The sequence below is a fragment of the Cryptomeria japonica genome, chromosome 2 (assembly GCF_030272615.1).
Source record: "Cryptomeria japonica chromosome 2, Sugi_1.0, whole genome shotgun sequence".
Lineage (NCBI taxonomy): Eukaryota > Viridiplantae > Streptophyta > Pinopsida > Cupressales > Cupressaceae > Cryptomeria > Cryptomeria japonica.
In genome coordinates, this window is record NC_081406.1 from 250,348,026 (window position 1) to 250,369,539 (window position 21,514).

General features: G+C 34.6%; 1 protein-coding gene and 1 pseudogene across 1 annotated transcript; one reads left to right on the forward strand and one right to left on the reverse strand.

The window, feature by feature from the left end:
• Positions 1-4,519: 4,519 nt before the first annotated feature.
• LOC131873725 (clathrin heavy chain 1-like) lies at positions 4,520-7,763 on the forward strand (annotated as a pseudogene).
• A 1,608-nt stretch (positions 7,764-9,371) lies between these two features.
• LOC131035028 (bidirectional sugar transporter SWEET17-like) lies at positions 9,372-12,393 on the reverse strand. Its single transcript, XM_057966667.2, has 6 exons — positions 12,288-12,393; positions 11,052-11,088; positions 10,500-10,710; positions 10,248-10,409; positions 9,817-9,936; positions 9,372-9,690 (listed from the first exon to the last, which is right to left on the reverse strand). Exons 1-6 carry the CDS (start codon positions 12,319-12,321, stop codon positions 9,529-9,531), a joined length of 726 nt encoding a protein of 241 aa, XP_057822650.2. The 5' UTR covers positions 12,322-12,393; the 3' UTR covers positions 9,372-9,528.
• Positions 12,394-21,514: the final 9,121 nt, after the last annotated feature.

Consider the following 21,514-nt stretch of genomic DNA (forward strand, 5'->3'; position numbering starts at 1 on the left):
AATTATTCTTTTCTGAAAACCTTTGGTTGTGAAGCTTTTGTCTATATTGATAAAGAAAATAGAGCCAAGCTTGATGCTAAATCTCAGAAATGTACCTTCATTGGATATGAGATAGATGAATATGGCTATCAGTTATGGGATTTTGAAAATAAGAAAATAATTAGAAGTAGAGATGTTATATTCAATGAGAAGGTTATGTATAAAGAACAGATGCAGGAAAAGAAGCATGAATAGGACAAACAAGAATATGTGGTGTTGGATGAGATTCCTGAAAATGAAATGCCACAGGTACTTGATGCTCAGCAACAACAGATTGTCCCACAAACTCCTGCCAGTGTTAGACATTCTACGAGGTCAAGTACACCCCCTAAAATATTTTCTCCTTCTTTGTATTCTATTTTATTAACTGATTCTGGTGAACCAGAAGAATATGAAGAAGCAATGTAGGTGGATGCCAAACAACAGTGGGAGCTAGGCATGAAAGAGGAGATGGACTCCTTGATGAAAAAAAAGACTTGGGACTTAGTCCCTTTACCTATAGAAAAAAGAGCCTTGCCTAAAAAATAAGTTTATCGGCTGAAGGAGGAGGAAGGAGGTCAGAAAAGATATAAGGCCAAACTTGTGGTAAAAGGTTTTGTACAGAAAAAGGGTATAGATTATGATGAAATATTTTCTCCAGTTGTAAAAATGACTTCAATTAGAACTGTACTTAGTCTTGTGGCTGCAGATGATTTACATCTTGAACAATTAGATGTCAAAACAACTTTTCTCCATGGAGATTTGGAGGAGGAAATTTACATGTTGCAACCACAGGGATATGAGGTCAAAGGTAAGGAGAACTTGGTGTGCAGGTTGAAGAAAAGTCTGTATGGCCTAAAGAAAGCACCCCGATAATGGTATTTAAAATCTAACAGTTTCATGGCTGAACATGGTTATCATAGATGTCATTCTGATCATTGTGTATATTTTAAGACATTGGATAATGGCAATTATATTATCCTGTTGCTTTATGTTGATGACATGCTTGTTGCTAGGTCTAACATGCAACATATAAATGATCTTAAACAAAAATTAGCTAGGTCATTTGCTATGAAGGATTTGGGTGCAGCTAAGCAAATTCTCGGTATGAGGATTACACGGGATAGGAAAAATAGAACCTTGAATTTGTCCCAAAGCGAGTATATAAAGAAGGTGTTGAAAAGATTTAACATGCAGGATGCAAAAGCAGTTAGTACACCTTTGGCTAGTCATTTCAAATTGACTAAGGAGATGTGCCCAAAGGCACAGGAAGAGGTAAACAAAATGTCTAACATCCTATATTCATCAGCTGTTAGCAGTCTGATGTATGCAATGGTTTGCACAAGGCCAGATATTGCACATGCAGTGGGAGTTGTGAGCAGGTTTATGAGTAATCTGGGTATGGAACATTGGAATGCTGTGAAATGGATTCTTCAATATTTGAAAGGAACTACTACGAAGGCATTATATTTCAATGGATCTAATGCTGCTCTGAGTGGATTCATTGACTCTGATCAGGCAGGTGATATTGATTCATGGAGGAGTACTACAAGGTATGTTTTTACTATGGGGGGAACTGCAGTCAGTTGGATTTCTAGGCTGCAAAAGGTTGTTGCACTTCAACCACTGAATCTGAGTATGTTGTTGCTACAGAAGCCAGCAAGGAGATGATTTGGTTATAATTTTTTCTAGAGGAATTGGGTCAAACATAGGAGGATCTCCCATTGTATACCGATAGCCAGAGTGCCATTCATCTTGTGAAGAACTCTGCTTTTCATTCAAGGACAAAGCACATTCAGCTCAGGTACCACTTCATCCAGACTATTTTGGAGGAGGGTCAATTACAACTTGAGAAGATTCACATAAGTGAGAATCCTGCCGATATGTTTATGAAGGCAGTTCCACAGGAGAAGCTGATTTCTTTATCAATTTCTGTTGGTCTTCTTGATTGATAATTGTGGAATTTATACCAATCAAGTCCAAGTGGGAGATTGTTGATATGTGGTGACTGATCAGCAAAGTACTGTACACTCAGCACGTATCCTCGCTGGGGTCCAGGGCCAGGCCGGTCCCTGGGAAAGCAGGCAAAGCCTACTGCGAGGGTTCGAAGGCGGCAACCCTTGAGAAAAAAAAATTTGCCATTTTTTTGTTGATGAAAACCGACATTGTAATAAAACCCTAAAAGGCTGACTTTGTTTGTTGCCCTAAAAATGCATGTTATAAGTGACTGGGATGCTTAAGGCATTGCAAGGTTGATGTACTATTTTTGTTGGATAATAAGAAAGATTGGACGATTGTGTATGGTGGATGTGACCCATTCTGGGTGAACCACATTAAATCTCTGTGTTATTTGTGTCCTATTTTATTCCTTTATCTTTTGTATTTAAATCTACATATAATTGTTAGTTCATATTTTCTTCAGATTTGCTTGAAACCCTAACAACAAGGGCTTATTAGGACTAGGGTCTAAATTGAAAACCTCGTTTATGGTACCCGCAAAAAATATAATAAATGCTTCCCCATTTGGGAGTTGAATGCACATCTTCACCGAATTATAATTCCTCACCAAAACCTCTAGCAATCTTATGTTTACAAAAACATTGGGGACTGTTAGCTTACCTAAATTTGTTATCCAAGGATTGCAGAGTGGCATCTCCTTGCTCCTTCTCAAACAATGGAACATAAAAAAATCATGTACCCTTACCTTGGTCCAGACATCTCTGACCTCTCTATACTTCTCTTCTAATTGGTCTCTCCCTAGTAGGTGCTGCTTCGACCTTCTGGATTTTGGGCTAGGTGCTTGCATTTGGTCTATCATGTCTTGGTTTAACCTCCTGATTGGAGGCACCTCTTCAGTTTTTCCTTTCTTCGCCATAGAGTCAAGGCTCTTGGCCGCCCTCTTCTTTCTTGTTGAACTCGAAGCTTCCATTTCTGCAATTACAATCCTCTGATTTGTTTTTCAAAGGCGCAATGTGTTCTATTTGTGTATTCTTCTTTCACCAACGTAGTATTTAGACAAGGCAATTTCTAGTTCCATCGTATTCTTTTGCAATAATGAACTTCTCATAAAATTTGCCTCGTGCGAACGATAGATGCATCTACTGCAAGTATTAAATAGAATATTTTTAAAAATTTTGGTTTTGAACTCTAATATGACAACGACACGTTGGCATATGTCTCCCCGATGAATATTTCCCTTTTGGCACTCTCTGAATAGCCCTTTATCAGCTTTGACATCTTACTTTCTCTTATCGAGATACCCTAAGATGATGACTCCTTTTCCTCCTCATCGGTATATCTTAAACTGATATTCTCATCGGGCGTCAAGTGAGCTCATTTAGTGTTATCATGATAGGCATTGTTTCCCTGATGGGCTTCACCATTGGCATAGCTCTTCCTGATGCAACCGACTTCATCACCATGAGTCTTCTCGATAGTGTCTTTGCTCCACTCAATCGGTTTGCTCCTTCATTGGGTATCGGGGTAATTCAAAATGAAATATACCAATAAGAAAAGTCTTCCCGATAGAGTATGTTCCATCAGTATATGTTTCACTGATGATTTCTTTAGGCATCAAGGTGGCTCAAAGTAACACATACCGATTGCTTTGGTTATACTGATGCAACCAACTTCATCAGCATGAGTCTTCCCGATAGTGCCTTTGCTCCACACAATCAATCCGCTCCTTCATCAGGTATGGGGTGTTCAATCGGTATATGTTTCACCGATGATTTCTTCAAGCATCGGGGTGGGTCAAAGTAACACATACCAATCGCTTTGGTTATACTGATGGACTCTTCTTTTTGCCACTCTTATCGATATAAATCTTACCGATACCCTCTTCAGTTATCGGCAAGACAATTCTTCACTGCTGTCGCTAGTGTTTACTATGTCGATGGGTCATATCGGTATACTTTTTTCCGTTGCATCAATTCTCCTCAACTTTGCTCCTTGATCGGTATAACTTCTGTCAATGAGTGCAACTCCAACTTGCTACACTCTCTCATCGGTATATGGTATCCCAATACAAAATTGGTCTTTGTTGGTTTAAGTGCCCTCATCGGTACAACTTATACTGATAATGTGAAATTTCAATCATTTTCAACTCCTTCTTTAAGATACAAAAAATGATAATGGATTTAATACAATCTGAATAAAAACTCTATTATTTATGGGAGCTTTACCCTTTCCTATAATTACTTGTGCACTTTGATCAATCCCAAGAACTTGTTTGCCAGGCCTCCTCACCTCAAAAGGAAAGCCAGAGTGCTTCATCTTGTCTCAATGCCACCCTCAATATGCCCACCTGATGGTTGAATCTCTAAAGAGAAGTCACAAATGGATGCAGATTGTCACTACAAGATTGCAACTACACATAAAACCCAACAGTAACTATTCTTATGGAAAAAGTGCTCAATATATAAAAGGAAATTGTAGAAAAATAGTATTTTTAAGAGCATAATTAATTTAAAAAATTATGTGCTAACATGTTGTATTGTCTAAAAAGGATAATATTTACAAGGATGCAATGGAAAATAGTTCTCAATCAGATGATCATGAACTTGCAGAGGAATTACTGGTGTATTTTGTGGAATAGGTATACAATTGGTAAAACATATAGTTGGTTGTTCTCTCTCACAGGCTAAAGTATATTTTGAATTTTCATTTTGGATTGGGGCATTGAAATGGGGCTTACTTTTGCATTTGGAACTGTAAGGCAAGAAAGAATGCTTTGCTTCATGTTTGTTCATATGCTATGACTTGATCAGACCAGATGTGGCTTTGGAACTTGCTTGGATGAATAATATGATTGACTTTGTGTTTCCATACCTATTTCACGTTCTTGATATACTCTGGTGATTTTGTGAATATTTTAAGTTTCTTTTTAATAAACATTTTAAATCTTTTGCAGAATTAAATAGCTAATATTAAAAAAAAATCTTTTTCAAAGTTCATTCGAGAATACACGACAAAAGTTGATGAGTTTGTTAATGACAAGTTAGAGGTTGTCCAAGAAGAAAAATCCAAGGAGAAAGAAGAGAAAGATCTTGTTGCTCAATAGGTATGCATTTGGCTTAATTGAGCCTCAAGGAGCACTTGTTCTACTCTACTGACGGTTTTTAAAAATTGAAATAAATATGTGCCTATTTTGTTTACAAAATATGTATGCTCAATTTCTTCCCCTTGCTTTGCCAACACCTCCAATAGCATTTTTAAGAGCATAATTAAGGAAATTATAGAAAAATAGCATTTTTAAGAGCATAGTTAATTTGAAAAATAGCATTTTAACAGCATAATTAAGGAAATTATAGAAAAATAGCATTTTGAAGAGCATAATTAAGAAAATTATAGAAAAATAATATTTTTAAGGAAATTATAGAAAAATTATGTGCTAACATATTGCACTGCCTAAAAAGGATAATCTTTACAAGGATGTAATGGAAACTAGTTCTCAATTAGGTGATCGTGAACTCGCAGAGGAATTGCTAGTGTATTTTGTGGAATAGGTATACAATTGGTAAAACATATAGTTGGTTGTTCTCTCTTATAGGCTAAAGTATATTTTGAATTTTATTTTGGATTGGGGCATTGAAATGGGGCTTACTTTTGCATTTGGAACTGCAGGGCAAGAAAGAATGCTTTGCTTCATGCTTGTTCATATGCTACGACTTGATCAGACTAGATGTGGCTTTGGAACTTGCCTTGATGAATAATATGATTGACTTTCTGTTTCCATACCTACTTCAGGTTCTTGATATACTCTGATGGTTCTGTGAATATTTTAAGTTTCTCTTTAATAAACATTTTAAATCTTTTGCAGAATTAAATAGCTAATATTCAAAAAAATTCTTTTTCAAAGTTCATTCAAGAATACATGACAAAAGTTGATGAGCTTGTTCAGGACAAGTTGGAGGTTGTCCAAGAAGAGAAATCCAAGGAGAAAGAAGAGAAAGATCTTGTTGCTCAACAAGTATGCATTTTGCTTAATTGAGCCTCAAAGAGCACTTGTTCTACTCTACTGACAGTTTTTAAAAATTCAAATAAATATGTGCCTATTTTGTTTACAGAATATGTATGCTCAGCTTCTTCCCCTTGCTTTGCCAGCACCTCCAATAGCATTTTTAAGAGCATAATTAAGGAAAAATAGAAAAATAGCATTTTAAGAGCATAATTAAAGAAATTATAGAAAAATAGAATTTTTAAGAGCATAATTAAGGAAATTATAGAAAAATAGCATTTTTAAGAGCATAGTTAATTTGAAAAATAGCAGCTTAAGAGCATAATTAAGGAGATTATAGAAAAATAGCATTTTTAAGAGCATAATTAAGGAAATTATAAAAAAAATAGCATTTTTAAGGAAATTATAGAAAAATTATGTGCTAACATGTTGCACTGTCTAAAAAGGATAATCTTTACAAGGATGCAATGGAAACTAGTTCTTAATCGGGTGATCATGAATTTGCAGAGGAATTGCTAGTGTATTTTGTGGAATAGGTGCAATTGGTAAAACATATAGTTGGTCGTTCTCTCTCACAGGCTAAAGTATATTTTCAATTTTCGTTCTGGATTTGGGCATTGAAATGGGGCTTACTTTTGCATTTGGAACTGTAGGGCAGGAAAGAATGTTTTGCTTCATGCTTGTTCATATGTTATTACTTGATCAGACCAGATGTGGCTTTCTAACTTGTCTGAATGAATAATATGATTGATTTTGTGTTTCCATACCTACTTCAGGTTCTTGATATACTCTGATGATTCTATGAATATTTTAAGTATCTCTTTAGTAGACATTTTAAATCTTCTACAAAAATAAATATGTGCCTATTTTGTTTACAGAATATGTATGCTCAGCTTCTTCCCCTTGCTTTGCTAGCACCTCCAATAGCATTTTTAAGAGCATAATTAAGGAATTATAGAAAAATGACATTTTTAAGAGCATAATTAAAGAAATTATAGAAAAATAGAATTTTTAAGAGCATAATTAAGGAAATTATAGAAAAATAGCATTTTTAAGAGCATAGTTAATTTGAAAAATAGCATCTTAAGAGCATAATTAAGGAGATTATAGAAAAATAGCATTTTTAAGAGCACAATTAAGGAAATTATAAAAAAATAGCATTTTTAAGGAAATTATAGAAAAATTATGTGCTAACATGTTGCAGTCTAAAAAGGATAATCTTTACAAGGATGCAATGGAAACTAGTTCTCAATTGGGTGATCATGAACTTGCAGAGGAATTGCTAGTGTATTTTGTGGAATAGGTGCAATTGGTAAAACATATAGTTGGTCATTCTCTCTCATAGGCTAAAGTATATTTTAAATTTTCGTTCTGGATTTGGGCATTGAAATGGGGCTTACTTTTGCATTTGGAACTGTAGGGCAGGAAAGAATTCTTTGCTTCGTGCTTGTTCATATGTTATTACTTGATTAGACCAGATGTGGCTTTGGAACTTTTCAGGATGAATAATATGATTGACTTTGTGTTTCCATACCTACTTCAGGTTCTTGATATACTCTGATGATTCTATGAATATTTTAAGTATCTCTTTAGTAAACATTTTATATCTTCTACAAAAATAAATATGTGCCTATTTTGTTTATAGAATATGTATGCTCAACTTCTTCCCCTTGCTTTGCCAGCACCTCCAATGCCTGGCATGGGAGGTTGCTTTCAGCCAGGTATGAGTGGAATGGGAATGCCTCCCATGCCAACTTATGGTATGCCACCTATGGGTTGCTATTGATGGGATTGAAGAACTTAACGTGGGACACAATTCTTCAATCATACATGATTTTTTGAGGCTGGTCTTCAAGTGGAAAGATTAGATTGTCAAATTGTTTTTATTGTCATTTGGTTGGTTGATACAGAATAATAAATCTTTAGTATTATTATATTGGTCAATCAGATCAAATCTTTGCATCCACCAAGCATCCGACACCTGAACCATTGCATGCTTAGATTGTCAAATTGTTTTTATTGTCGTTTGGTTGGTTGATAAAGAATAATAAATCATTAATATTATCGTATTGGTCAATAAGTGCAAATCTTTCCATCCACCAAACATCCGACAAGGATGTTGTATGTCCGACAACATCCTCGTCGAATAAGCAGTGAGGGGGCCGTCGGAATTCCAATGCCCACCCAATTTATTTCAACGCTCGAACCGTCGCACATACAACATCCTCGTCGATGTGGATGCCCTGGCTGTCGTTGGATGTCGTTGAAAGTCCGACGGACCCACACAAAACATTCGACGAGGATGATGTATATCCGATGGCATTTTCGCCAGATGGGCAGTCATGTTCACCATCGGAACATTACTTGGAAGCTGTTGGAGTTCTGACAACTTATCGAGTTTTACCAACGGCTAAGAACAGTCATGGTTTATGAGTTCTCCTAATGTTCCAAACTAGATGGTAGTGCAGATTGTATCGAGACATGTATTAAGGACTTTGAGAATCAATCTTTATTATTCTTCTCTTAGAAAATTAACACTTGCAAGATATTTTGATTAATATTGTGTAATTTATGTACATGATAGAAAATCTACCACAAGATGTGTTTTCTCTCTTGGTTTGAGCATAATTTCATGGTGCAATAAGTAGTGTATTGTTGACTTATCAACTACTAAGGTGGAATAAGCAATAAGAAAAGAGCTAGATAAAGAAATTTAACATGTGTATAGTCCATTATTTTTGTACTACCAAAACATCAAATAGGGATTTCTTTACTCTACTATAATAGCAAGAGCCCTATTTAGCGACATAAAAATTCAATATTTCAGGCCACAACTAAACATATTGATGTTAATTGTCATTACATTAGGCATATCATCCAACAATAGGTCATCTATCTTTAGTATTGTATCGTAAAGAGTTGGATAGTTAATCTTTCAACCAAGGCCTAATGTGAGACTAAGTTTGTTTATCATAGAAGTCTTTTAGAACTGAGAGAAGTCACATTAACACTTGATGATTATCATTCAAAATAAAATTGTTGTGAATGTTAAGCATTACATATGCAAATGAATGCTTGTTGTTTTATATTGTGAATAATCTTATATAATCTCTAGCATTAAATGAAATCTTATTAACACATTTAATACAATAATTATAATAGTTAATATTAATGATTATGAAATTAAAATATAACTAACTAAATAATAAAAAATCCTATATATGATATTATTAACATGAATAAAATCAATGCAGTTCCTTACTGATAATTTCTATTATAACTACGACTTGAAAATATTGTAAACCTCTTCACTCGAATGCACAATATGACAAGAGCAATCTTGTAAATGCAAACTCTAATCAAGAATAAAAAATGTGAGACATATTTGTAAAGAACCTTACCCAAAAAAACAAGTTACAATCAGTACCTCATTAAACTATCAGAAGGCAATTGTTACATAGCTGCAAGTACCCTGCCATTACAACTCTCAGAGTAAGCCCGCACAACCAGGCTTGTATACACTTTGAGTTAATTAACCGCAACAACTATTTTTAGAGAGCATTATGTCCATCTCTACTTCCCATCTCAATATCCTCCACATGTTTTACATCACTCAGATTTTTATTCTCTTGACCGTAAGGATTTCCATTCCTATAAATCATGTACACAACCAATTGTGCAGCTCCTAAACCACAACCAATTCCATTTGGAATCTGTATTCGCCAAAGCATATATTTTTTCTGGTTAGAACATATTATATACATAATAGAGGAGCTTAAACAATAGTAACATGCTATTTGTTTCCTTGGGACAAGGGAGAAAATTACAGGCCCACTTACCCCAACAAATACATCCTTCTCAAAAAAAGCCCATGCTCCCCAAACTCCTCCATTGAGGAAAAGAAAGAATGAGAGGAAAAATGGCATGAATTCCACACTTTTCTTGATGATAACAGTTCTCTGTCAACAAAATGATAAGGAATTAGCCCTAAATCTTTTGATTTTGTATTATAGGATCTTTAATGTTATTATTGTTTCTACTTATAGAGTAAATAGATTTTATTAGGCTCTTAAGACCCATTTACAACATCACATCATCAGAAAAACTACTGACCAACAAACAACCAACCAACCAGCTAGCAACAAAAATCACAGCTAAAAATAGCTGTTCTACCTTGGAAATCAAACCCTTCTTCAATATTAGCAGTGCTAAATACTAAAATATTTAATAGGTATTTTACAAACAAAAATAGTAAACAAATATAACTTACCATAGCAGTTAATGGAGAACCATACATGCATAAGGTTAAGCATATGCATAGAATTCCTATAACATTTATCCTCGTCTTTATATTAAGTGCCAGAAATGTGACCAAAAATACAGCAGTGAAGAAGGCTATGTCCACAAGAAGCACCAGTACAATAGTTCTTATCTATAACAAAAGCAAAGCAATTTTAGTCAAGAGTAAAGAGTATATCATGAATTGTACAATTCTTATTTAGTAGTGAAGGTGTTAACTTACTCTTGTACGTTTGGGAGCATAGAGTATAAAGAGAGAGACATAGATGGCTTCTAATAAAACTCCTGCCCCATTGACAGTGCAGATGAGGAGTCCATTGGGCTTCATTAGACCATAGTAAACCCACAAAGAAGAACTGAGCAATGTGCACACATATGGTAGTGATTTGAAGTCCTCTGTGGACTTTTTCTTAATTATTCGCCAGAATGTCTTCCTGTCAATGGCCATGTATGAATTAGTAATAACAATCAACAGAGCATTATCAGTACATGATATAAGATAGAAAGTAGTGAATGTTTTGGTTATAAGTGTTGAAATTTTGAATGGTTGAATTGTTATGCAATAATAAATAATGTTTGTGTTAGAATTTTTATTTTATTTTATTTTTAATTGTTTCAAATTTCATATACATTACTATATAAATTTTCTAAAATGATTTATACATAATATCGATCTAAATATACATATAAACATATATATAGAAAATATAACCTAAACAACTAGTTCTCTTTTTGCTATTGTGCATGAAACATGTTTTGAAGTATTTGTGCTTACATTGGTGAAATGAAAACAAATAGCGATAACACATTTCCTGCACCAGATTATCCAAATTTACAGTCAGTATATATTTCTAATATTTTATTTTTTTTATCTTTGAACAAATCACTAAATATGAACCAAAACATTACAAAATAGTAAACATGCAATAAAAAATACAACCTTCAAATTATATAAAATAATAAAAAGAATCTAATTTCAATTACAGTTTAGAAAAATATGAAATTAAAAAATTTCATTAATATTAGTTATTCTCTAAACAAAGGCTTCCATCGAAGAGGATCTCATTCTCAATTTAATGAATTTTTTTCATAAAATTAAAATATTAATATATACTAATAAACTGATACATTGAGAATAAAGATTATTATATTTGCTTATAATAAACAGGAGAATTGGAAGTTTTGAAATATATAAAAATTCTTTTTTCAATAATTTTTTAAAAATTATTATATAAGAAAGTTAGCATTAGATGCTTTAGTGGATTTGATGAAAAAGTTCATACAGAAAATATAAAAATATCTCATACTAATATTATGAACTCTGAAAATTTTATTTCTATAAATATTAAAAAATTGTTACACCAGCAAACAAATTCTATATAAAAATAAATAATTATCATTTATAATTAAAAAATAATAAAAATATATACAATCTCTTAAAAGATATAAGAAATATTAGATTTATATATAACAATCTGTTGCCCCTACCTGTCAGGAACAGCCTATTAGAGATTTTTTGTGAGATCTTGAATTCTCTTGCCCGACAGTGGCAACAGTTAATTGTTTGCCAGTGAAGTTAATGCTAGTTGGTAAGTTTGAAATTTGAGTAGGAAATTTTGTGAACGGTAGGAAGAATGTTTGAATGTTTTGTGAGCAGTTTTGTAATATCTTTTAATCTAAGTTTGATGAAAGTTTGTATACATTCTCTTAAAAGATATAAGAAATAGCAAATTTATATATAACAATCTTTGTACAACCTTTTAAAAAGTATGCAAAATATTGAATCAAAAGATAACAACCTACTATAAATGTATCATTATCATTCAAAACTAATATATTATCAACCCTCTGTTTAACCTGCAAACATGTGTAATATTTAAGCTGGACAGCTACTACTGGTTTGAAGAAAAATATATATCTCATAAATTGAAGAAATTTAAAAAATCCAAAAAAAACAGAAATGTAGTAAAGAGTGAAAATACTATTGAATGGTAAACTTTGAAAAGATTACCAATGACACCCAGTATGAAACTCACAATAGCCATCTCACAAAAACTTAAACACACTGCTGCCTGAGTCTACTTGAAAATAATTGGAGAAATGACCATGGTTAGTGCAAGGAGAGGCAGTGGGCAAGCTATAAAACAAAGGAAGAAAGGGGGAGAGGCAGCATGGATGGAAGCCACGTGAAAGGTGAGAAGATAAAGTGAGAAGAATAAGTACTGACTTGCACTGCAACCATGATCAATTAGTTCTAACAAGAGACCCTCATTCCTCATTATTTTATTTCATATTCCTACTGTCCATAAAAAGCTTTCCACCATAGAAAGTTTGGAGATAACCCCCACATGGCAGCTGTTACTTGATGGTTTTAATGCTCGCACTCTCCCACATGATTGTTCTCCTGATTTTATACGAAATTCCCACCCCATGAAGAAAGGCATATTTGGATTCTAAAACCTCAAACTTTAGACTTTGATCTGATAGTTAATATCATTGTAACAGAAAGAATTGGCATCTGAGATCTAAAATAGTTCTTTTTGAAAGGCAATACAAATTGTTTACGTAAATTAAGCATGGTCTTTGAAAAGTTCAAGTTCAAAGGCAATACAAACTGTTTAAAACTATAGGTCAGCAGAATTATTTATAGTAGATTTTGCCTTTTCTTCATAACTTAATCAAATTTTTGAAGTGTAGAATATAGTTAGTGCAATTATCTTATATGATTATATCCCTAGTTGTCAGTGAATTGTAAATTGAATACATATTGCTTTCTTGAGTTAATTATGAAGCTGTAACAAACAATATGCATCCATATCTACCATAGAATGATTAACTTCAGGAGAGATTCTCTGATACTCTCTATTGGTTATCAGTGTAACTTTAGAAGCTATTAGTTAAGGAACTTTTATATATACTTTTGCCCCCCTTAGACAGCATCCCCATCATAAAGCAGATTGAGATTCTCTTCATGATAGTAATAATTTGGAATTTTGTACAACTTTCTTATGACCATTAATTAAAGGTATCATGATATTTTCAATCATTTTTTAAAGATATTTTTATTTATATCACTTAAATAAGAGTTTTAAAATTGACAATATACATATGTAAAATAAATTTTATTTTGTATGGAAGTATAAGAGATAATAGTGTATGTTTTTGTATTTTATGTTTTTGTTTTCTGTTATTTTATATTAGTGTTATAAATTCATAATTTTTATAGTCAATATGATTAATCTGGTATAATAACTTAAATTTATTTTTATATCTACATCAATTACATATCGATTATAATCATTACTCATTAGTCACATATTTTCCAATTTCTATTTGACACTTTTTCACATTGGACTATGGAGTATGACATGACCAAATCCTTGGACTAGATGACATGTATGAGGGTAAGTGCACCAAGATGCTAGATAATTTAGTGTCCACTAGCCAAAAAAATGCCTAAAATGGACAAAACACTAAATTAAAAAACCACATATTTGTTAAGGCTTGGAAAATCCGAGCCAAAACACGTATGTGTTATTTGAGTTAAAAAAAAAATTGATATTTGAAATAAAAACATGTATGTTCTTTTATGACAACAAAACATGCATGCGTTTTGCTCAATAAGAATAACATGTACATGTAATGCTAAACAAGCAAAACACACACATTTTGCTGACATAAAGATACAAAAGGAACATGCCCCTACTCAGGTTTTTAGTTCTAGAAAGAATGAATGCATTTTGAATGCTAATGCCTTTGGCCTCCCTAAGGAAACAAAGGAATGCTACATAACCTAGGTTCAGTAGGAAACAAAGGAATTCTATTAAACTGGATTTTGTATGAAACAAAAGAACACTATAGAATTGAGATTTCGTAGGAAACAAAAGAATGCTATGGAATCCAAGTTCCATAGGAAACAAAGGAACACTATGGAACCCGAGGTTCTGCAGAAAAGAAAAGGAATACTATGAAACCCAGGTTTCATAGGTAACAAAGGAGCACTATGGAACCAGGGTTCCACATGAAACAAAGGAATGCTACAGAACCAGAGTTTTGCATAAACAAAGGAACGGTATGGAACCATGGTTCTATAGAAAATAAAGGAAATACCATAGATTCTAGAGTTTCGTAGGAAACAAAGGAAACACCATGGAAACCAAAATTCCACAAGAAACGAAGGAAACCAAAAGAAAAATATAGGAACCTGGAGTTCCATAGGAAAAATAGGAACACCACAAAACTTGGATTTCTATAGGAAACAAAGGAAGCACTACGAAAACAAGAGTTCCATAGGAAACAAAGGAAAACTATGGAACCTAGAGTTCCATAAGAAACATAGGAAACACTATGGAACCCATATGAGTCTTGAGCCCATGTTTATCCACAAGTGCATCAAGAGTGAAGATTCTAAGACTTGCTATTCTAGAGACTCATTATAGATCACTTAGAGATCAATGATGTAGCTCGGTAGTAGTATCAGTTTATGGTGACATGGACAAAACACTAACAAAAGCTTCCTCACATGTAGTGCAATCAATTCCTAGTCGATCACCATGCCTACATCATGGTCCCATACTACTAGTGTTGATGTGGCAATTTAGCTAAGTTCAAACATTCTTGTTGTCATCCCTACATATATTCACATAGCTAGGAGCATAGTGAGGCCACAAGATCTACCATGGACCACCATCAATGATGTTGGAGTCACAAACGGGTTCACAAGGTGGTGACAGGCCACAAATCTAGGTTTTATCTTCCAATCAGACACTTCTGGAGGTGACCTACGATCCAAATGTTTAATGAAGATGGGGACCATCAAGGCACATGCCAAGCAGCTAGTGGAGGAGAGGAGGTAGAGCCCAAGTGGCAACCTTGTCAGTGAAGAATATTATCTCTGATGGCAGTGCCAATCATCTCGATAATCTCACCATTATGACCTTGCATTATTATGCCTTTGGTGAGGTCACTACCATATGATCCTCATTATGGAGTACCTCTAGCTACACCATAGGAGACACTAGGGGCTTCAAGTACTAGGACCACCCATGGAGATCTCGATTGGCAGATTGGCAATCCAGGTACAATTGTGATTTTGAAAATGATGTAAATGCTTTCATTTGATAAACACATATATGCATGATTATGATGATGGTGTAGATTTTGTGATTGATCCCTTATCTCATGTGATTGTAGTGCATGTAGGAGAGTGGCTTGGCTTCATCAACCAAGCACTATTAGAGATTGTACCAACTTTTTAAATATGAGGCTTGGTCCTAGATGTCTACCAGCCATAGCAAATGGCTACGAGGCACATCTATCTATTCGATCCAGGAGCATGACTTAGGACAACCTATGAGGAGACTTGGGTTGATCTAATGAAAAGGGAGGCCTAATTGAACATGGTGACAAGCTAGAGGGACTAGGGAGCCACTGAGATTAGGATCATCCTCTTAGAGAGAGACCAGATCATGATGAGGGTAGAGAGTGATGAGAAGGAATGTGATGCCCAACAAAGCTAAGTCTAGGACCTTAGTAGGTAGGCCGAGGCTACATAGAGAAAAACCACTAGTGATCTCAATCATCCTTGAGTGTGCCAACTCATGGATGACCTTGTAGTAGCATTGCCATGTGAGGAAACCCTTGTTAATATTAGAGGATCTGGTTAATACTGAGAGGAGGGGGGTGGGGGGGGGGGGTGTGAATTAGTATTAACAATAATTTCAAACTTAAAAATTGAACTTACAAAGCTTCACCAAATAAATCATAAACCAGTAATAAACTCTTTACCATTACCAGTAATCACTGATAACCAACTGTTAAACCGATTTATTAGAACTGCTCATTAAGTGTTCATCAACATGCATAAACTGAAAGTAAAACATAACAACACATAAAAACATTCACCATATTAACACCAAGTTTTTCATGTGGAAACCCAAATAGGGAAAAACCACGGTGAGAATTGGTACCCACAAAATTGTGCACTCTTTCGGAAAGTGCCCTGTTAGGAGCCTAGCCTGGTTAGAAGCTTACAAAGATGCTATGTTAGGAGTCACTTGGTTAAGGGATTTAGATAATGAGCCCTGTTACGATCAACCTTGCAAGAGGATTTAACACTCTGATGGTGAGCTACTTGGTTAATGGATTTACAATGTAAGGCATTTTAGGACCTACCCAGTTAAGGGATTTTGTTGTTGTAATTTTTAGAGAACAACATTGAATGATCTGGGTATACCACTTAACTGCTTGTTTTATCAGATCCAATTCTTGCTCCAAATCTGCTACACTCTGGCAACTCTCATACTTTGGTTCGGCTTCACACTCTTCTCAAAACCACCGATACAACAAACATCAACTGTACCAACATAAATAACCTTTACAACTTAGTCGGTTACAAAACCCTAAGACTTACAACATAGATTATCACAGAACTTTTACAACTCATTACAAGTCATCATTGATCATCATATGAATCATTACAATTAGTTACAAATAAATTACAATAGTTGAATGTTCACCATACCTTGATTTGATACAAACTCAAACCCTTAGAACACTCTGCTAAGCACCTTGCATATTCCCAACAAATTCTCTCTTCAAACGCGTCGAAACATCATTCAAACACTTCACATGTTTGTGCCACATCATCACCAACTAATAAACATGATGTGATCCATCATCGAACTCAAAATCATTACCAGTTATAATAATTCTTTATCAGTCCTTAAACCCTTCTTAAACCCTAGCAAAAATACAATAGAAATCATAAACATGATTTTCGATAACCAAAACATGATGCGGTTCTAGTCAGATACATATTACAATGATACAAACTCACATTCCAAACCATAACACTTCAATCATCACCAATCGCTAGATCTAATCAAAACATTCCTCATTTACTGATTAAGGTCCTAATTCCCAGTTCACTATCCTCAATACCAAAAAGACTTAGATGACAAAATTTAACATAGTAATCATTAGTTTCCATCAATGACAGCACAAATAACTGATCAAATTCATCCAATCATGCAATCTCAATCTCTTCATCACAATGTCATCATAAACAATCCTTTATTGGTTTAGTCATCATTCTTCAGGTGTAGTCATCATTCTTCATCTGCATCAGTTATGCCAATCATGCCAGCATTCTCCCCCTTTGGCATTGATGGCAACACCAACATAAACATTAACTAAAATCATGTTGCTCAGATATGGAACTTCTCTGCTATACTTAACTCTTCTATCAGTTTTACTCCTCTTCTTCATTTCTTCTCCCCCTTTCTGTTACACATCTTCTCCTCCTTAGGCTAATATATTTCTTCTCCCCCTTTGACAACAATGCCAAAGGTGCATATGCATCATCGATCATCAAATCTACTGCTGTTGTCTTCAATTTCTCTGCAAATCATATCTAAGTTGCTCCCCCTACGGAGTAGCCACCATTTCATTAATCTAAAGTGAAAAGTTTTCAATAAGCATACTGGATTGATGCATCTCCTGCATCTTAGTTCTTCTTATATAGGAGTCTAACCCCTAATTTACCTCTGAGGTACTCAAAAGTAGTCTTCGGCAATGATTTTTTGAAAAATCTCTGCTAGTTGTTCTTTGCTTGTCACATACTCCATTCTTACCTATTTTTCTTGTACTCACTCCCTTAGAAAGTGATATTTTAATTCTATCTGCTTAGTTCTTGCATGTAATGCATGATTTTTTGAAATATTAATTGCACTTGTATTGTCACAATAAATAGTTATCAGTTCAGACATATCAAGTTTAAAACCTTCTAATACATGTCTCATCCAGATTGTCTACATGCAATTCATTGATGTTGTAACTGTTGGAATCCAAGAACACTGAGAGTGGGGGGGGGTGAATTAGTGTTCTATCAGAATGATCAATTTTAACCTTATTAAAACATGCATTCACCAACCGGTATACCGGTACATATAGAATTGAAGGAAGTAAAGCAACCGATAAGCCAATCACACAAATGAATACCATAACACATAAAATTATACGTGGAAAACATCAAAGAGGAAAAACCACGATGGGATTTGTGACCCACAATATCAATCCACTAGCCATATGAAGAGATATTACAAAATATAGGGGCCTGCACTTGTAGGAAGGCTTACAGCCTAGAGCACACTGCTCAATCACAAAAGGAGCCTCACTGACTACATACAAATCCAAACTACAATCTAGAGAAATGATTGAATTGTAATGATAGCATCTTCTATGCTTGAATACAATTCTGGTTAAGCTCTGTTTGTTTTAGTCTGAAACACTAAACTCTTACCAGAATACCCTCTTACATAAATATCCTCACATACATGATCTCTCTCATATATTTCACATTACATTTCATAACCTTACATATCCACTTCCTTGCCTATACATACATATTACAAAATGATCTAATCAACTGACCTATATACGTCTTTACAGTCCATCATGCCTTGTGTCAGCTTACAAACATAATTACAATATGAATATACATGTCGGCTTAATAACATAAACACGTGAATACTAAAAACAATTTCCGATGTCGGATCTCCCAAATGATGTCAGCCTCCAATACCGATAACCTGAATGTGAACCATGTCGGCCTGCAATGCTGGTAACCTAAGAATTCCTTCCAACCTGTCGGTGTCAGTGTCGGTGCCGGTGAAGTGTCTGTCGGTACACTACTACACCAAAATATGAAGCCGGAACATGTTGCCATGTTGCCATCAATGACAACATATTTAAACCAACCAAATGAGTGTCAATTGCCAACAATCTCCCCCTTTGGCATTGATGGTAACACTCCTATGAAAAATGATCATGGTTTCCATTTGTCAGTTTCATCCTGAGCCTGCTCCCCCTTAGCTGAATATCCATCTAAACAAAATAATCTATACCTCCTGAATATTTTTCACCTATACTCCCCCTTTGACATCAATGCCAAAAATACCAAAAACCTTTCCAGAGCTGAATATATTTGAAAATATCCGGATAGGCCTTCTCCAAAATCTCTAGATAAGTATCTCAACCTGATTTGAAAGTGTTAGAAATAGATACAAGTCCATTTAGCATATGGGAAAATGACTCTTTCTCATTAAGCTCTATCGGTGTGGGCTTACCAACCATATCTATAAACTCTTTTTTATTAATGAATCCAACTGGGGACTCACCAATCCTCTAAGACCTTTGGCTTTCCTTATAATTTTATCTTTTTCCATCTCAAGAGCTAAAACTTGGGCTTCCAAAACCAAAATCTAAGCATCTATAGATGTAGTCAATGAGTGTGAACCATCAAAATAATTGACTATACCTACAATCTCCTCCTGAACATCCTTAATCCTTTTATCAAAATCAGCTATAAGTAAACCTGTGTTACAACATACTCTATAAATATTAGTGCATTGTCTTTAAGAGTTATCTATCAACTTCAACTTATCATTAATCTCCTTCCTCTCCGACTCAATCATCTGATCAATTGTAGCTCTCTTTTCTTGTGTAAACCTCTCCATTGCCTATCAGTTTGATATTTATTGTAAAGACTGAAAGTCCTTTGAAATGTGCTCTGTGATTATCTTAAGCTTGTCGGATGGGCTTTCTTCATTGTCAAATTTTCACTCCGAGACAAGTCTATGCAAAAGAGTGATAGACTGATCAATAACCCCTTTATCCATAGATCCCTCCATCATTTTTTGTGAAGCCATCATCATGAGTTCAGTAGAGCTCATCTCTATTATGCTTTTCTTTTCAACTTGTGAGGTGTCAATTGACAACAATGATGGACTCACTACCAGTTCCCTACTAGATTCCCCTTTCTTCTCCTCTGATGGTTTAACTTTTATAGCTTCCTCACTTGCATCAATGGCTTCGCCACTTGGTGCAGTCTCAGTAACTATTGGTTCCTCCTTAGGAACTATGTCTTCATCCTGTACATTCTGATCTAGAGGGTTGTTGTCCTCAACATTAGTAACTTGTATACTTGCAACCTTTACACTCTTTGATTCTGCTAGTATCTCAATATTTGCCTATACATTAGTCTGTATTAGGGGCTCTATATCCAATATCTTAATTTTTTTCAAAATTGAGGGTGAAGTACCCACAATACCTTTACCTTTCCCTTCAACTGGGATATCTGTATTATCTGTTTTGGGTTCTGGTGAAGTATAAAAACCACAGTTTACTGAAATAGAATTTTAACCCATGCCTTGTGGGTCTCATTGACTATCTCATTAACCCTACCTAACATAAGACTTACTATTTTGTTTTTGATGTGAAAAATCTTTCTATCTGCAACCTCAAGTGTCCTGTCCATCTCCTCTAGACTAATAGAAACACAAATAGATAACAATTCCTGAATCTTTATATACTTGTCCTCTTCTATTGTTGATAATCATCTAGCATCTAATATGTCATATAACTGTGCTGTATTGGTTTTCAATTTCTAACAAGGTTTTCTTATAAATATCCAAATACAACAAAACTGATTTCTCTACTTCTCTTTGTTCAACATCATCCAAATGCTCATAATAAAATTGCATATTCTTCAACATACCATCTTTAGTTATTTCATCAAGTAATTTTGCACAAGTCTCGGGTGGAATAAGAGTTACATTACTAGATACAAGTGCAAGATCGGTGTCATCCTTCTTCTTCCTTCTTCCAGTACCGGATGGGGGTGAAGGTGTTTCTTTTGGTGCTAGTTTCTATGTCGATACCCTAATAGTAACTTTCCTAACCGGTTGCTTCTTTGCTTCTACCTTAGTCTCTTCAGTTTTCTTCCTTAATACCCTTTTGAATGCTAAGGGTGTGTCATCATCAGATCCAGATCTTGAATGAACCAGTATGATGATATGATGATAATGTATGTTGTCATTGATGTCAGTAAGTGCAAGTGAATCGGTATGAATATTGGAAGAAATTGGTGAACTGGTATGAAGAGATGTAGTGAACCAGTGTCAAGGTTTCACTAAGTGTGACTACCGATTGGTAGTCTCAGCTCTAGGGTTTCCGGTTTGGCAATCCAGCTTGTGCGATGCAAATGATGATATTCTGTGATGAGTTATCTAAGAAATGAGGATGAGATCAAGATGCCACATCAATTTTGTGCTCGTGAAGGATTTCCTTGAGGATCTTGCATGTGAAGATTGACAACATTTAATGTCTACCTCGAGAATGATCATTCTTCTTAGCGGTATGAGAAGAAAGTGTGATGGGTTACTAATTTCTATGTGC